Source organism: Eublepharis macularius, chromosome 1, assembly GCF_028583425.1.
Source record: "Eublepharis macularius isolate TG4126 chromosome 1, MPM_Emac_v1.0, whole genome shotgun sequence".
Classification (NCBI taxonomy): domain Eukaryota; kingdom Metazoa; phylum Chordata; class Lepidosauria; order Squamata; family Eublepharidae; genus Eublepharis; species Eublepharis macularius.
In genome coordinates, this window is record NC_072790.1 from 62,515,066 (window position 1) to 62,529,888 (window position 14,823).

Below are 14,823 nucleotides of genomic sequence, written 5' to 3' on the forward strand. Positions count from 1 at the left end.
GAGGAGGCCATGGGAACTGGGCAAACTGCTGTGTCAGTTGGCTGGTTGGTGCCAGTTGGCTGGCCGGTGCAGACGTTCCCTGCACTGGAACCTTGTTGCATAGACAGTGTCGGTTCCGGATGGAAGGAGGTTGGGATCGGTTCCGAAGAAAAAATCTGCCCCGCATCATCCCACCACTATCCGCCTCCTGCAGACTTGGAGCGGGAGTATGTGGAGGGGGAGGAGGGGACAGGATCCCAAAGGCTTCTTCCTCCATTCCAAGAGATGGTGTTGCCGAGCGGCGCCGGTCCTTATGAGACGAGGTAGAAGCAGGTCTATTCATGTGCTTCGACTTCGGCTTGGACTTTTTATGGACCGGTTATGAAGCCGCCCAATCTGACTTGTGTGAGTCAGGAGAGTGGCGCTTCGAGGTGCCCATCCATTTCTCCTTCGGTTCCACATCAGTTCCCACGGGTGCCAGATCCGGGCGGGTCAGAACCGGGGGATGCTTCGGGGAGTCAGATGGCATCACCTGTGGAACCGAGAGTTCAGAGGGCATCTGATCCGAGGCAACCGAGGGTTTTGCCAGCGACCCTGAGGATCCCGTCAGTGCCATCTCCCATAGGGCCGCTTTAAGACATGCTGCACGATCACTACGAGCCTTATGTGTAAACTTTTGGCAGTGGCGGCAGCTGGCAACGTTATGAGACTCACCCAGGCACAATAGGCATAAGGAATGTTCATCAGTCTGTGTCATCCTCGTGTCGCAATGAGTACATTTCTTGAATAATGCTTTCTGCGCCATCGCGATGGCGCCCGAGCAACAATTTTTTTTTAATATATATCTTAACACTAACTAACAACTCTAACAACTATAACTATGATTAAACTACTTACTAACTACTAATAAACACTAGAACTAACTATAATCACTAAGGTGAAGCAGAGCGGAGCAGAGCAACCTCTCTCACCGGGACCAAGGGGCGCTCGGCACCTCTGCGCAGTTTGGACGGGAGACGCCACGCATGCGCGGAGGACCTGGAGCGCCCCTTCGGAGTTTTAGAGCTAGAAATCTCTCTCCAGAGCAGGCCTGCGCAAGCACAGCCCCAATGTGGGGCTGCACAGACGAACAACAACAAACATTAAGTAATACATTCAACTGCATTTTTTCTGTAACTCATTTGAAGACTTTAATTTATATTAACATATATGTTTTTATGCATCTACAGATTAATTTTCTCCTTGATTGCTTTTCAGCCCTACCAAAGTGCTACTATTACTTCCCTTTCTTGGATGTTAGATCTATGGAAAGTTTATGTGCCAAGATAAGCTACCTATACATTCCTGTATCTTTTTTCAAATATTAGAAAAGCCATTTACTATGTCAGGATTTTATACTGATTATTTTAGACCTTTATCCAACCATGAAAGCCTCTGGACCATTAACTTGCGTCAGAAGTTTTGGGGTGGGGTAGGAATTGATATGAATTTGGATATCCTGGACAAATCATTTAGTAGTATTATCAAGGTTCTTGCATCATTTACCAAAGGGGTGAAGTGTTTTATTGATGCAAAATATAAATGAGCAAATCCAGGGAAGGGGGTGGGGGGAGGTCTTCCTTATTTTAAACAGACACCAGTAGAGGAAATGACACATTTAAGCAGGTTACTGTAGAGGATGTCATATTGTTCCTGTGGAAAAAGTCATTGAACAGTTGTAAACTGCTCTTGTTTTGATCTTTTGTTAAAATCCCTTTGTAATAGTTCTTCCGGGATTGGTCATGTTAAATCATTGTTATGAGCATCCCAGCTGCACTGACTCTGATCTAAGTGAAACAATGAATGGCTGTGAGTTTGCTGTTTATCTCTTAGCTTCACCTATATCTAGTGTTGTGTATCATTGAGTAATTTAATACTGTAAGAAGATATAAATGGGCATATGATATAATGTAATTTAATAACTACCAGCTGTCAAAACTACAAACAAGGTAACTGTGGTGGAGGGGAGCACGTTTGTGCAATCCGTTTGCTCACACTATCTCAGTATGCAAAGTAGTGTGTGGTAGCATTAAAAAGATAGCTTTTTAAATTTCCTAAATACCAATAGAAACAAACAGCAAAGATCCATTAGTGTGAGGTATAATCCAATCCTGAGGCTGTAATCTGGAGAACCGGGTTTGATTCCCCACTCCTCCACTTGAAGCCAGGTGGGTGACTTTGGGTTAGTCACAGGTTCATCTTCGTTCTTCTGTGCCTCCACACATGGGTACTGCGCACGCGCAGGCCAGCCGCCGGAAGATTTTTTTATCGCTTTCCCAGCTCCGAAGGGGCCGTTTGGCGCGCGCCTCAGCGACCGTTTCCCGCCCAAACGGTCACATGCTCCTCAGCGGCCAACGGCCCCTTCCCTCAGTTCTCTTCTTGCCGCCGCTTGAGGAGAACGTTCGCTTGTAGCTCCGTGTTTTTTTCCTGTGCCTTTGGATTGCTTTCTCGTGCTTGACTTGGATTCTGAACTTGACCTTTCTTCTGCTTCGTGATTTGGACTGACTGATTTGGTAGTGTATCGATCCGGACTGTATTTGACTTCGCGTTTTGGCTTGCCCCTCGGAATGGCTTCTACAGCCCTGTTTAAGCACTGTGCCCAGTGCCGTGCTAAAATGGCCCAAACGGATGGGCATAGCCTTTGCCTGCTTTGTCTGGGGGAGGAACATGTAGTCCCCACTTGTAAGATCTGCCAGGGCTTTACGCATAAAGCCAGGCAGGAGCGGTCCGCCCGCCTCAAGGCTTCACTGTGGCAGCGGGTCTTGGACGCCCCTGGGCCCTCCGAGGCGGAGAAACCTGGGGCCGCGGAGAAGGCTGGCCGAACCTCCACCCATGTCGGGAGCCGGTCGCGAGCGGGCTCTGTAGCCTCTTCAAAATCGGTGGCTACATCCCGCCCGGCGGACAAGCCTGCATCGAGGGCAAGCTCGGTGGCGAGGTCTGCGAAGTCCCCGCACAAGTCGGCGTCGGTGAGGTCGGAACCGGGGAGGTCGACTCCGAGGCCGGAACCGGGAGAGTCGGAACCGATACGATCAGCCCCGGCGTCGATCGAAAGGCCTGCGTCAGTCCCGGGACCGGAGGCTGCGCGAAAGGCGTCGACCAAGAGGACATCGGTTCCGAAAGCTTCCTCCGAATCGGTGCCGAAGAAGAAGGCTAAGAAGACCAAACATCGTTCTCGGTCCCCTCGGCGCCGGCCTGCAGAGGAGGTGGTCCTGGTGTCTCCACCTACGCCGTCGCCTCACCTAGACTCCCCTGACCGTCCCCTCCTTGAAGAAGAGGTGCCGGATCCCGGGGCCTATGTGGTCCTGTCGAGTGGGCGGCGTTCGCCAACACCGGAATCGAGCCCGGCTCCGCGTCGTCGGATCCGAGAGGCGACCAGGGATCCTTCGCCTGCACAGTCTGCCCGTAGTCAGCGGTACTGGTCGGAGGGGAGTGTCGGATCCGAGCGAGTTGGATCCGAACGGTCTGTGGCTGCGCGTCATCGACAGGCTACAGATCTACCTGAGGCCTTTCGGTGCCAGTGGAAAGGGGCTCCGCCTGGCTTCAGATCGTCGGATCCGGGGCCGTCGTCGTCTAGCCGTCGTGAGTGGTTGCCCCCACCCTTCCCAGGAGACGAAGTATCAGCTCTTCCGTCTGATGAGGATGACGAGGATGTGGGGTCCGGCTACCGCTCTGAGTCGTTCTCTGAACCATCCCCAGACGACAATGTTGGTCCATCCACCAGCTCTCCCTTCGAGGACCTGCGGATTTATGCAGACCAAATGGCCCGCATGTCCAAGGCCTTGGAGATTGACGTATCTTCCGTGGTCCCGAAGACGAAAGACAAGCTGCTGTGCAGAATCTATGGAGAGAACCCGGCTACAGTAGGTTTTCCTATGTTGGAGGGCTTGGAGGAGATCATCGACAAGGTCTGGAAGTCACCATCTGACCTGCCTGCCACGTCCAAACGCATCGAACAGATGTATAAGATCAAACAAGGGACGTGGCAGTCTCTCATCAAGCACCCTCCACCATCATCCTTGATAGCCGAGGAGATTCAACACAAGAGGTTGGGGTCCTCCTCCGTACCACCGGATAAGGAGGGAAAGAAAATGGACGCACTGGGTAGGCGTCAGTACTCAGTCGCTGCTTTAGCCCTCCGGATAGCCAACTATCAAACAATTATGGCGGGCTATCAGCTCTACCTATGGGAGAAGCTAGCCAACTATGTCACTGACCTCCCTGCTGACAAGAAGGCGGTGGTGTCGTTGCTGCAGACGGAGGCAGTACGATTATCAAAACAACAGATGAATGCTGGAAGTCATGCAGCTGACACGGCGGCTCGGGGTATGGCATCAGCAGTGCTTCTGAGGAGACACTCGTGGTTGCGGTCAACTGCCCTCCCGCAGGAGGTGAGGGCCAAGATTGAACGTCTGCCCTTCGAGGGTGACTCCCTCTTCTCTACCACCACCGACGAGGCGCTTAAGAAGAAGAAGGAGGACCGGCAAACAGCTCGCTCCCTGGGGGTCACTCCGGCGGACAGGTCCACGTTCAAGTCTCGGTATTCGTCGAGGTATAATCCCTACCAGTACCGCAGCAGATACCAACCCCGTCCGTACTATCCGCAGTATCCTACTTCGCAGCGCCAGTATACCCCAGCTCAACACCAAGGCAGGAGGCGTAGGCCGTTCAAGCCCCGCTCGTCTCAACCTCTACCCCAGCAGAAAGATCCGCAAGGGGCTGGAAGGCAGTTCTGAAGACCCGGCCCTGCGGCAGCCCTGAACTTTTCGGACAGACTCAGTCCTTTTTTGTCTGAATGGGAGTCAATAACATCTGACTCATGGGTCTTAACAATTGTTGATAAGGGGTACGGGCTGGAATTCACTGAACTGCCGATGTGTACTTCACCGCTGAGTGCGGTGAATAATACCTTGGTTGAGCTGGAGGATGAAATTCGGTCCCTCTTGGCTAAGGGTGCTGTGGAAGAGGTGCCCTTTGTGGAGTCTGTGAGGGGTTTCTTTTCCCGGTTCTTCCTAGTCCCTAAGAAGGATGGGGGTCTACGTCCAATTTTGGATCTTAGGGGCCTAAATGCCTTTCTAAGGGTCACCAAGTTTAAAATGATCACACTGCCTGCTATAATTGCCCTTTTGAGGAAGGGGGATTGGTTCGCTGTCCTGGATTTAAAGGACGCGTATTTCCACGTGGGGATCTTGGAGGAGCACAGGAAATTTCTGTGCTTCGTTTACAAGCAGCGGGTATTCCGTTACAAGGTTCTCCCCTTCGGCCTTTCCACAGCCCCACGTGTGTTTACTAAGTGCGTGGCTCCTGTGGTTTCCTTTCTTCGAGAGCAGGGCTGTACCATCTATCCCTATCTCGACGATTGGCTCATAACGGCGAGCTCGGAGGCTAAGCTTCTGCAAGATGTGGCATTGGTGCTAGACACTTGCGAACGCTTAGGCCTCCTGGTTAACTTTGAAAAATCTAAGCTGACACCTAGCCGTGTTGTGCCTTATATTGGGGCAGTGTTCGACTCAGGGGAGGCCAAGGCTTTATTGCCTCCAGAGCGGGCACGTTCTTTGAAGAGACTGGTAACCCTGTTTAGACGGAATCGCTATCAGCCAGTGCGCATGATTCAATGCTTGTTAGGGCATATGGCTGCTGCGACTCCGGTGGTCCCTTTTGCGAGGCTGCGGATGCGCCCGCTTCAGAATTGGTTTGTGAGGAGATACAATGCTTTACAGCATCCTCCGACTGCTAAATTCTCTGTTCCCAGAGCCGTTATATCCTCTCTGAACTGGTGGTTGTCGGATGTTAATTTGTTTAAAGGGACCCCATTTGGTTTCCATCATCCCGAGTTCTCCGTAACCACGGACGCCTCTCTGCAAGGGTGGGGGGCTTTCTGTGGGGAGCTGTGTGTTCAGGATGTTTGGTCTGAGAGAGAAAGGGGTCTCCATATTAATGTGCTTGAACTGAGGGCTGTTCGTTTTGCACTTATGTCGTTCACAGCAATCTTGCAGAACCATCAGGTGCTGGTGCAGACGGACAACACTACCGCTATGTATTACCTGAACCAACAGGGCGGCACGGTGTCCATGATCCTCTGCAGGGAGGCCACGCTCATTTGGGAATGGGCAATCAGGAATGGGGTGACGCTTCGCGCCATTCATGTAGCTGGGTCGGACAATGTGCAGGCGGACACTCTCAGCAGGGTGCACATGCTGAATCACGAATGGGGGCTCAACGCAAAGTACGCTGGGCCGATCTTTCGGAAGTGGGGTCGCCCGAGCATAGACGTGTTTGCGACGTCGTCAAACACCAAGGCCGAGGTCTTTTGTTCTCGGGCAGGGAGCGATCCCCTCTCTATTGGGGATGCCTTCCAATTTACTTGGGCCCGGGGACTACATTACATGTTTCCGCCCGTCCCTCTCATACCCAGGGTGCTGTGCAAGGTGGAGAGGGACAACACGGACTGCATCTTAGTGGCTCCGTTCTGGCCACGGCAGCTCTGGTTCCCAAAGCTGCTGGAGATGTCCGGCCGAACTTACGTGGCCCTTCCGCCCCGGAGGGATCTCCTCCTACACGGGGAGCTCTTTCACCACGAGCCCAGGAAACTACACCTGACCGCTTGGCGGATTCGGCCCCGTCCCTAGGTTTCTCTGAGCCCGTCAGGAAGGTCCTACTGAACGCTAGGAAGCCCTCCACACGGCGTGCCTACAAGGCAAAGTGGAGTAGGTTTGAGGCTTGGGCTGCCTCTAGGAAGGTGGCGTCTATGGATAGCCCCTTGGGGATGGTCTTGGACTATCTCTGCGAGCTGAAAGACCAGGGCCTTAGTGTAGCATCTCTGAAGGTGCACCTTGCGGCCATCTCTGCGTTCCATGATCGGGTGGATGGCTGCACGGTTTTCTCTCACCATAAGTCTCGCCAGTTTTTGAAGGGGATGCTTAATCTTTACCCGCCTGTGTCACCCCCTGTGCCCCAGTGGTCTCTCTCCCTAGTCCTGGCCAGGTTGATGTTGCCCCCTTTTGAGCCTTTGGCTACGTGCCCTCTGGACTTGCTCTCCTACAAGGTGGCATTCCTCGTGGCGATCACTTCTGCCAGACGGGTCAGCGAGCTGGCTGCTCTTAGGGCAGACCCCCCGTTCCTTCGCTTTCATGCGAATAAGGTGGTCTTGCGACCGTGTCTGTCGTTCCTGCCCAAGGTGGTGTCAACCTTCCACCTTTCACAAGAGATTTCTCTGCCTGTATTTTTCCCTGAAGCTTCAACTAAAGGGGAGAAGGCCCTCCACAGTTTGGATCTGCGGAGGGCTTTGGCTTTTTATTTGGAGAGGACAAAGGTGTTCAGGAACAGTCCTTACCTTTTTGTGTGTTTCGGGGCGAAGGACAAAGGCCGCAGGGCGTCTGCACAGACGGTGTCACGTTGGATTGTGACAGCCATTGTGAAGGCCTATGCCACGGCTAAGGTGGACTGTCCTTTGGGTGTCAGGGCTCACTCCACACGGTCCCAGTCGACATCTTCGGCACTGCTCAAGGGTATACCTTTAGCTAATATTTGCAGGGCTGCAACTTGGTCGTCCGCCGATACCTTTGTACGGCATTACGCTGTGGATGTAAATGCCAATGAGGATGTAGCTGTTGCAAGGGCTGTCCTCCATTCCTTGTTTCCCTAGGAGTATGCTATGGTTAATATACTCCAGTGGGGAGGTGAAGTCGCTGTATATGGTGTATATATATATATATTGATATGTATTTATACTTGCTGGATGTTGTGGGGTTGATATATTTTCTGTGGTAATATATGGGTATGTGTATATATGTTGTTTTTTGTGTTTTTTCTTGTTGTATAATAAAATTGAGTTGGATTTCACCCCACCTTCCTTATTGTGTGAAGCTTGGTACTCTCCCATGTGTGGAGGCACAGAAGAACGAAGATGAAAACAGGGTTAACATACCTGTAACTTATGTTCATCGAGTTCTTCTGTGCCGACACACAACCCTCCCTCCTACCCCGCTGTGAACTCCAACACAGATCGCTGTACTATGGCTGGGCTATGGCTCTGGTCTTATCGGGGCTATGGCTCTGTGTGTTGGTTGAGCGGCGGCAAGGGAGAACTGAGGGAAGGGGCCGTTGGCCGCTGAGGAGCATGTGACCGTTTGGGCGGGAAACGGTCGCTGAGGCGCGCGCCAAACGGCCCCTTCGGAGCTGGGAAAGCGATAAAAAAATCTTCCGGCGGCTGGCCTGCGCGTGCGCAGTACCCATGTGTGTCGGCACAGAAGAACTCGATGAACATAAGTTACAGGTATGTTAACCCTGTTTTTTCCAGAGCTCTCTCAGCTCCACCCACCTCACAGGGTGATTGTTGTGGGGATAATAATAACTTACTTTGTAAACTGCCCTGAGTGTGGCATTAAGTTGTCCTGAAGGGTGGTATAGAAATCAAATGTTATTGTTATAATGCTAGGTGACAGCTGAACTTCACTTTTGGAATTCCCCCCCCCCACACACACACACACACGATTGGTAGTTCCTGGCATGAGCTAATTTTAACAGCCACTATGAAACCCTCAGATGAAGATCCTTCTGGTTCTGGTCTATCATTTGGAAGCACATGCATGATGCTTGATTAGAAAAGATATAGTGCTGCTGTCCCCCAGCAGCATCTTGACCAGTGCATCAGTCCTGTAGGTGGTCTGAGACCCTGAAATTTTGTGCTGTTGGTGTCCTCTCCTGCGGAGAGCCCTGAGAATAACTCGCAGTGTTTCACTGTATGGCTAGTTCAACAAGAACAAATACTTATTTTCGGTGCTTGTTTTTCATGCTAATGTACAAGCTTGGTTTCTGTTTGACATCGGTTTGAGCATTCTGCTGCATGTTGTATGGCCATTTCCAAAGAACAATTGAACGACTTCCAAATTTTGGGGGGCTGTTTTTTAAGTAGTTCCCTTGCAATGCAGTAAACCTGCAAAGAGATTTTTCAAAAGCAATGTGGGCTATGGTGTGATTCAAATGTTAGCCACTCAAGCCAGAAAAAACCCAAGCATCCCATGAGCTTCCCAAGTTCTTAGGCGTATCGAACTTAGTTCTTTGGATCCTGGCCATGGACTTTGAAGCCCTTTATTCAGGTCTTCATTAGAGACAAGAATTTTCACTCTGTTCTTAGGTCTTCTATTTTTATTGTTGTGTAGTGATATTTCACTACAAGGATCCCTTTAAGCTGACTGAAATATAATGTTTTATCTGCAATAACATGTTTAATTCATAGCTTTCCTAAAGGGGAAAAAGTGAAATTGCCTGTTCAACTTGTAATTTATTTTAGTTATGTATTCAACAAGGCTGCTGTATTGCCACTGAATGGTGCTATAAATTATAATGTGATTTTCTTCACGTTGTAGGTATTGTGGTCTTTGGAATATGGCCACTGGGTTTCAGAAGAACCATATGAGCTTTCAGTTGATTTCCCTGCAGCTCCTGTAAGTAATACAGGCTTTGCTTGTGAAATTTGTCTTCTTTTTGAACAGATTAACTTTGATAATACTGAGGTTTTTGCCCAAGGAGATCAAATGATGAGAGAGAGAAAAAACAACTTTTTATTTGTATTTCTTTTCTGGACAAATGCCTCTTGGTAAAGGAATATGGAAATTTTCAAGTTGCAAGTAGTTTTTCATTGGTAGGTAATTCAGCTAGAAAACACAGAAACTGCTTTGCCCCCCAAAAGAAAAATGTCATGATTAGATATTATCTAAAAAGAGCTAGGAAAGAAAAACAGTGCAATTTTCTTAAAAAGTATATTGAATCACATAATGAAACTCTATACATAGCAGGGATAATTAATGTTTTTAAAAGGTGTAAATGTCCAATAAAAATAATAGTCATTGTACACTCAGTACTGGAATTTTAAAAAGAAACCCCCTAAAACATAGAAATATTTTTTACAAAACATTATTAAATATATTAGTACATGCTGCCAAATATCCCTGAATATGTGATCAATAAAAGTAAGAGTCTTTTATTGTATAAGAGTTAAATTACAAAAATATTTTATGTACATAATTACAACCATGGCATGATAGAATATTTTCAGGTAGGAGTTAAAATTCAGTTGTAAGTCATAAAACGATACTTGTAAAGCTTAAGTAAATGTGAGTGACGTGTTTCATATATTTCACAATTCCAGTTATATACATAAACATCGTAAATATTCAAGATAACAAAGTCTTTTGGGCAGTCTTTTTTACTTTGTCTTTTACCAAATATTAGTACATCAGGCATGTCTTCTTTCTTGGTCTTCTCTTTTTTTCAAATTTTGGGGCTGAAATAAGATGATTCTTGAAAGATGCATCCACATGTCACCTAGGATAGAAAGCCAGTAGGGTTGCGCTGTGTTCTGAAAATAAAATACCTAATTTGCAAAGTACAGTTATTTCAATATGTACATTCTATAAAGTGCAGAAGTTTTTAGAAATCTGCTGGTCGAATCATCATAGTCGTAGCCTTGAGAGAATATCCTGATCCTTTCCAGTAGTACCACTTAATCCCTTTGAACTTATTTGTATTTTGTCTCATTGGATAGTACAAGCCATTCAGGTTGGAAGGACCACATGCATCAAACCACCAGCCTGTTCGAGTTAAAAAAACACAAGAAAAAGTATATATTACAGTAGTTATATCAGAACTTTCATCCTATCCCTACTCTTAGAATATGCAAATTACCCTTCAACATCAGACTTCAGACAAAACTAATTCTTTCAGTTGATAGTTTGCACGTGCTTCTAGACAGCATCTGTTCTAGCCATAGGGTTGGGTCCAGGCTGACTTTTCGTCCTGTAAGCCCCCAATTTGCCCCTCATGCCTTTTCTGAGGGTCCTGTGACTCCACAGAGCAGTATTTATGGGAGATCAGTGGTCTGCAGTGGGAGGGGGAGATAGAAAAATTCCATTCCCCTTGTGGAACAGTGAAAATTTTATTATGGATCAAATAGTGATCTGAACTGACAGGACTTCGGTTCAGCAGTCTGGCATCTTGAAGGTATTGTCCCTCTTTTGCCAATCCCCTTAATCATCTGCATGGGGACTGGCAGCATACCTGCATAGCATACCTGGTCAGACTGATTCTACAAATGACACCCATCTAGAATTTTGCAAAACAATATGCATGATTGTAATGTTCTGAATCTAAAACCAAGTAAGGCTATTATGATTCCCCTTTATGGCCTGAATTCAGCAAAAGCTAGTTATAGTTGACTCCCAATGAAACCAATGACACTAATTAGTTGCAACCAAATTAATGTCCATTAATTTCAACAAGACAATCATTGCTGACTTGTACTCAGCCTTCTGCCTCCTTTTCTCTGTCTTTTGGTATACTTTGGGTTGGATCCTGTAGATTTGTTGTTCAAGTTGTGGCACTTTTCTCTGGTACAAGGAGCTTTCCCTTGACACAGGAGGATCTTCCATCAGTGGAAAGTGCTACGGTTAGCAGAACAGATCTGTGGAATCCAATCCTTGGAGTTTATTTATTCTAAACTAACATTAGATTTATTTGTGGGATTAAGTAATGCTTGTTTTTTAATCTGAATGTTTTTCTTCTGTGTTCCAATTGAGCTGTGCGCTTTTGTACTTATTATAACTTTGTAGCTAATGCCTTCATGTTTTGATGCTAACTGGTGAAAAAAGAGAAGGAAACTGACAAAGATTAGATTATGCTCCCCTCTGCCTGCCTTTCTTTACATCTGCTTTCTGCCACATACGTGGCTTATGCAGGGTTTTTCAGGGCACAGCTCTATCAGCAACGTTGCACTAGATCAGTCATAGTATTTTAAAATATTTTACCAGTGCAATGTCCCAGGTGTGATACTATGCTATTGTAACCCACAACTGATATATAGTTCTGCTGGTGCTGAATGCAGCACCTGATCCTGTCCCCTTCTATATCTGCACAGAATCTATTAGTATCACCATGATTGGTTTATTTTCCTTTCTGGGCATCCTTATTCCTCAGCTGAGTATTCTCCCTTACATTAAGCCCTTTTCTATCTTATTTACATGATTCAAGTTGATTTAGGTAGGAGTTTCAATCATTCTCACATACCTTATTCAGTTACGCTTTGTAGAACAACAAAACTTGAAAAAGAAACTCACTGAATTAATAGATCCATTGGAGCATTTAGTATCTGTTTAATTAACATGGCCAAATTACTTGCTATTGACTTTCTGCATGAATTGCCAGGCAAAAAAGGAAAAGAGCAAAACAGAAGTCTCCTCTTACCTCCGGTTAGCATTTGGGAGCATTTGCAGATGCATTTGTCATTGTCTGCATCCTTTGTGCTGAAACCATTTCCTGGTTGGCTTATGCTGCCTATTTTGCCTGCTGTACCCGAAAGTCCTTTAAGGTAGATTCTGTGGAAAAAAGAAACAAGTTAATACATGTCTACACAATTGTTTTGCAGTAGTGAGGAAGTATTTTCCTAGAAGTATCCTGTTCAGTTCTCTAGTTCATATACTGTCTTTGGCATAAAGAGTGTGCCAGGAACTTCTTGTCAACAGCCTACATTGTTCTTGAATAGGAATAACTTTTTCCCCTCCTGAACTGATATAACTAAATTAATGGAAAACAAATGATATTGTTGAGAAAGTTGCTGTCTCGTGGCATTAGAATGTCAAACAAGCTTCCAGTTATATGTAAGATGTTATTGATGGGATCCTGTCAGCCTCCCTGTCCCAGTTTTGTTCTGTTATTTTCTTACACTGATACAATACATAGTCATTTTCAAAATCATATTTAGTTTTGCTAAAATGAAATAAAATCTAATAAAGAAAAAATGAAAACAATACACTGAAGAACTATACAGAAGAGATTTAAGGATGACAGATTCCTTCAAAGAAGAATCTGCAATTTTAGAAAGTAAAGTGAAAACTGCGCTTCAAGCAGTTGGGAGAAACAAATCACCAGGAGTACATAGGATATCGATGGAGCTATTTCAAGCTACAGAAACTGAGTCCATCAAAATCTTAACAATACACCAACAAATATGGAAAACAAAACAAAGGCGGAGAGACTAGAAATGTTCCATCTACCTTCTAATTCTGAAAAAGGAGACATCAAAGATTGCAGCAACTATCGGACTATCTCATTAACTTCCCATGCAAGCAAAGTGATGCTCAAAATTTTACATGACTATTACTGTACATGGAACAAGAAGTGCTAGATGTTCAAGATGGATTCTGAAAAGGAAGAGGCACTAGAGATCATATTGCAAATTTAGTGGAATGTACCAGAGAAATCAGCCTGTGTTTTATAGATTACTGCAAAACCTTCTTCGACTATGTGGATCATGAAAAGCTGCAGACTGTTTTGAAAGAAATGGGGTGCCACAACATCTGATAGTTTTGTTGTGCAACTTAGGTGGCACACCTACAGTGGGTTTCCTGGGTATTCAACCTGCAAAGATTTGATCCGCTTTCAGATTCTATAATTCTGCACTTGAAGAAGTCAAACTGACTTGATGTCTTGTTTTTATTTCTGCACTTTAAAAATGCCCCATTTCTGCTGCAGGCTTTCTAGGGCAAGACTCATGTCAACAGTTTTGTCAGTGAGGGGTTTTTTTATTTTTTTTGTTAAAGCAACAACTATTTTTAAAATAAACTTTTAAAAATTGGGGGAGGGGAGAGACTGGAAATAGACTCCTAAAAAAGACTTCTGTACAAAATCCAGGGGACCAGCTGACCAGAGTTCCCTGGACACAAAGAAGAGGTGGTGCTAAGGGGTGGTGCTTACCCAAAAGTGAGAGCTGTGGAAGACACCCATGCTGTAGTCTGGACAGCCTCTCACAGCCTGGGCAGCCTTTTGAAACTACTCTCACCACTGCTGCGGCTTTTCTTTCTTTGCCTGGTGCCCTGGCTGGCTGACTACTTTCCTTATCTTCCCTTCCTTGCCCAGTCAGTGCTGTGGCTGCCTGCTCGATCAGAGGAGCTGGGGTGGGGGTGTGGTCATGGGGATTTTCCTATGGCAAGTAAGTTTAGATACATGTGCTAGGTGCCTGCAATTTTACATTCACAGAAGCCAATCTAATAAGCACTGCCTAATGTTAAATATATAAGTAGGAAGAGTTTTCTTGTTAGCTATTGGCAGCTTTTTGCTTTTAAAAAACAGCAGCATTTCAAGGTTGTTATTGTAAAAAAAAAAAAAAAGGCGGGAAATTGGATTTTAAAAATACAGGAAACACCCACTCCCATTTTAACTACCAGCCCCTCCCAAAAAAGTGGCACACACAGCACATAACAAACAGCATTTTATCAGAAGAGGGATGATTGGAGGAGGAAGAAAGGGGGGAAGGTTGCATGTTGCTGTTCAACCAACCAGGACATGGTGTAAATGGCTAGGGGCTTACACCAAAGAAAACATTCTGCATTACAAAAAAAAGTGTTTGGCTTCTCTATTTTAAAAAACTTCACAGTATCTGTGCAGGGAGAAAAGCCACTGAAAACCTTTTCACCATGCAGAACGCAAAAAAGTCCAGGAAGCAATTGGTGTATTTGGACCATGCATGCAGAACTCAGAGGATACATCGAGGCTGTAAGGGGCCAGAACTGGCGAGAAAGCCCTGTGCAGAAAAGACCTGTATTCTGGATAAGAGGCTACTATTGGGACAGAATATGAGGAAACAGAATGGTTTCTAGTTGGCGAAGATATCCGATAAGGATGTATATTTTCTCCCTATTTATTCAACCTAAATATAGAATATATCATAAAGAAAATGGATTATATTTCGATGAAGGTCTAGTGAACATTGCGGGGAAGAACATTAACCATCTGAGATATGCAGAGGGCATCATA

At 46.2% G+C, this 14,823-nt stretch overlaps 2 protein-coding genes across 2 annotated transcripts in view; one reads left to right on the forward strand and one right to left on the reverse strand.

Moving 5' to 3' along the window:
• MCPH1 (microcephalin 1) overlaps positions 1–14,823 on the forward strand; it is a 137,809-nt gene that overhangs the window by 44,475 nt on the left and 78,511 nt on the right. Inside the window, exon 12 of the mRNA XM_054980151.1 lies at positions 9,384–9,461. Coding sequence (XP_054836126.1) covers positions 9,384–9,461 — 78 coding nt within the window. The remainder of the gene's footprint in view (positions 1–9,383; positions 9,462–14,823) is intronic.
• ANGPT2 (angiopoietin 2) overlaps positions 9,556–14,823 on the reverse strand; it is a 48,958-nt gene continuing 43,690 nt past the window's right edge. Inside the window, exons 8-9 of the mRNA XM_054980138.1 lie at positions 12,256–12,386; positions 9,556–10,607 (exon numbers count right to left, since the gene is read on the reverse strand). Coding sequence (XP_054836113.1) covers positions 10,447–10,607; positions 12,256–12,386 — 292 coding nt within the window. The 3' untranslated portion in view covers positions 9,556–10,446. The remainder of the gene's footprint in view (positions 10,608–12,255; positions 12,387–14,823) is intronic.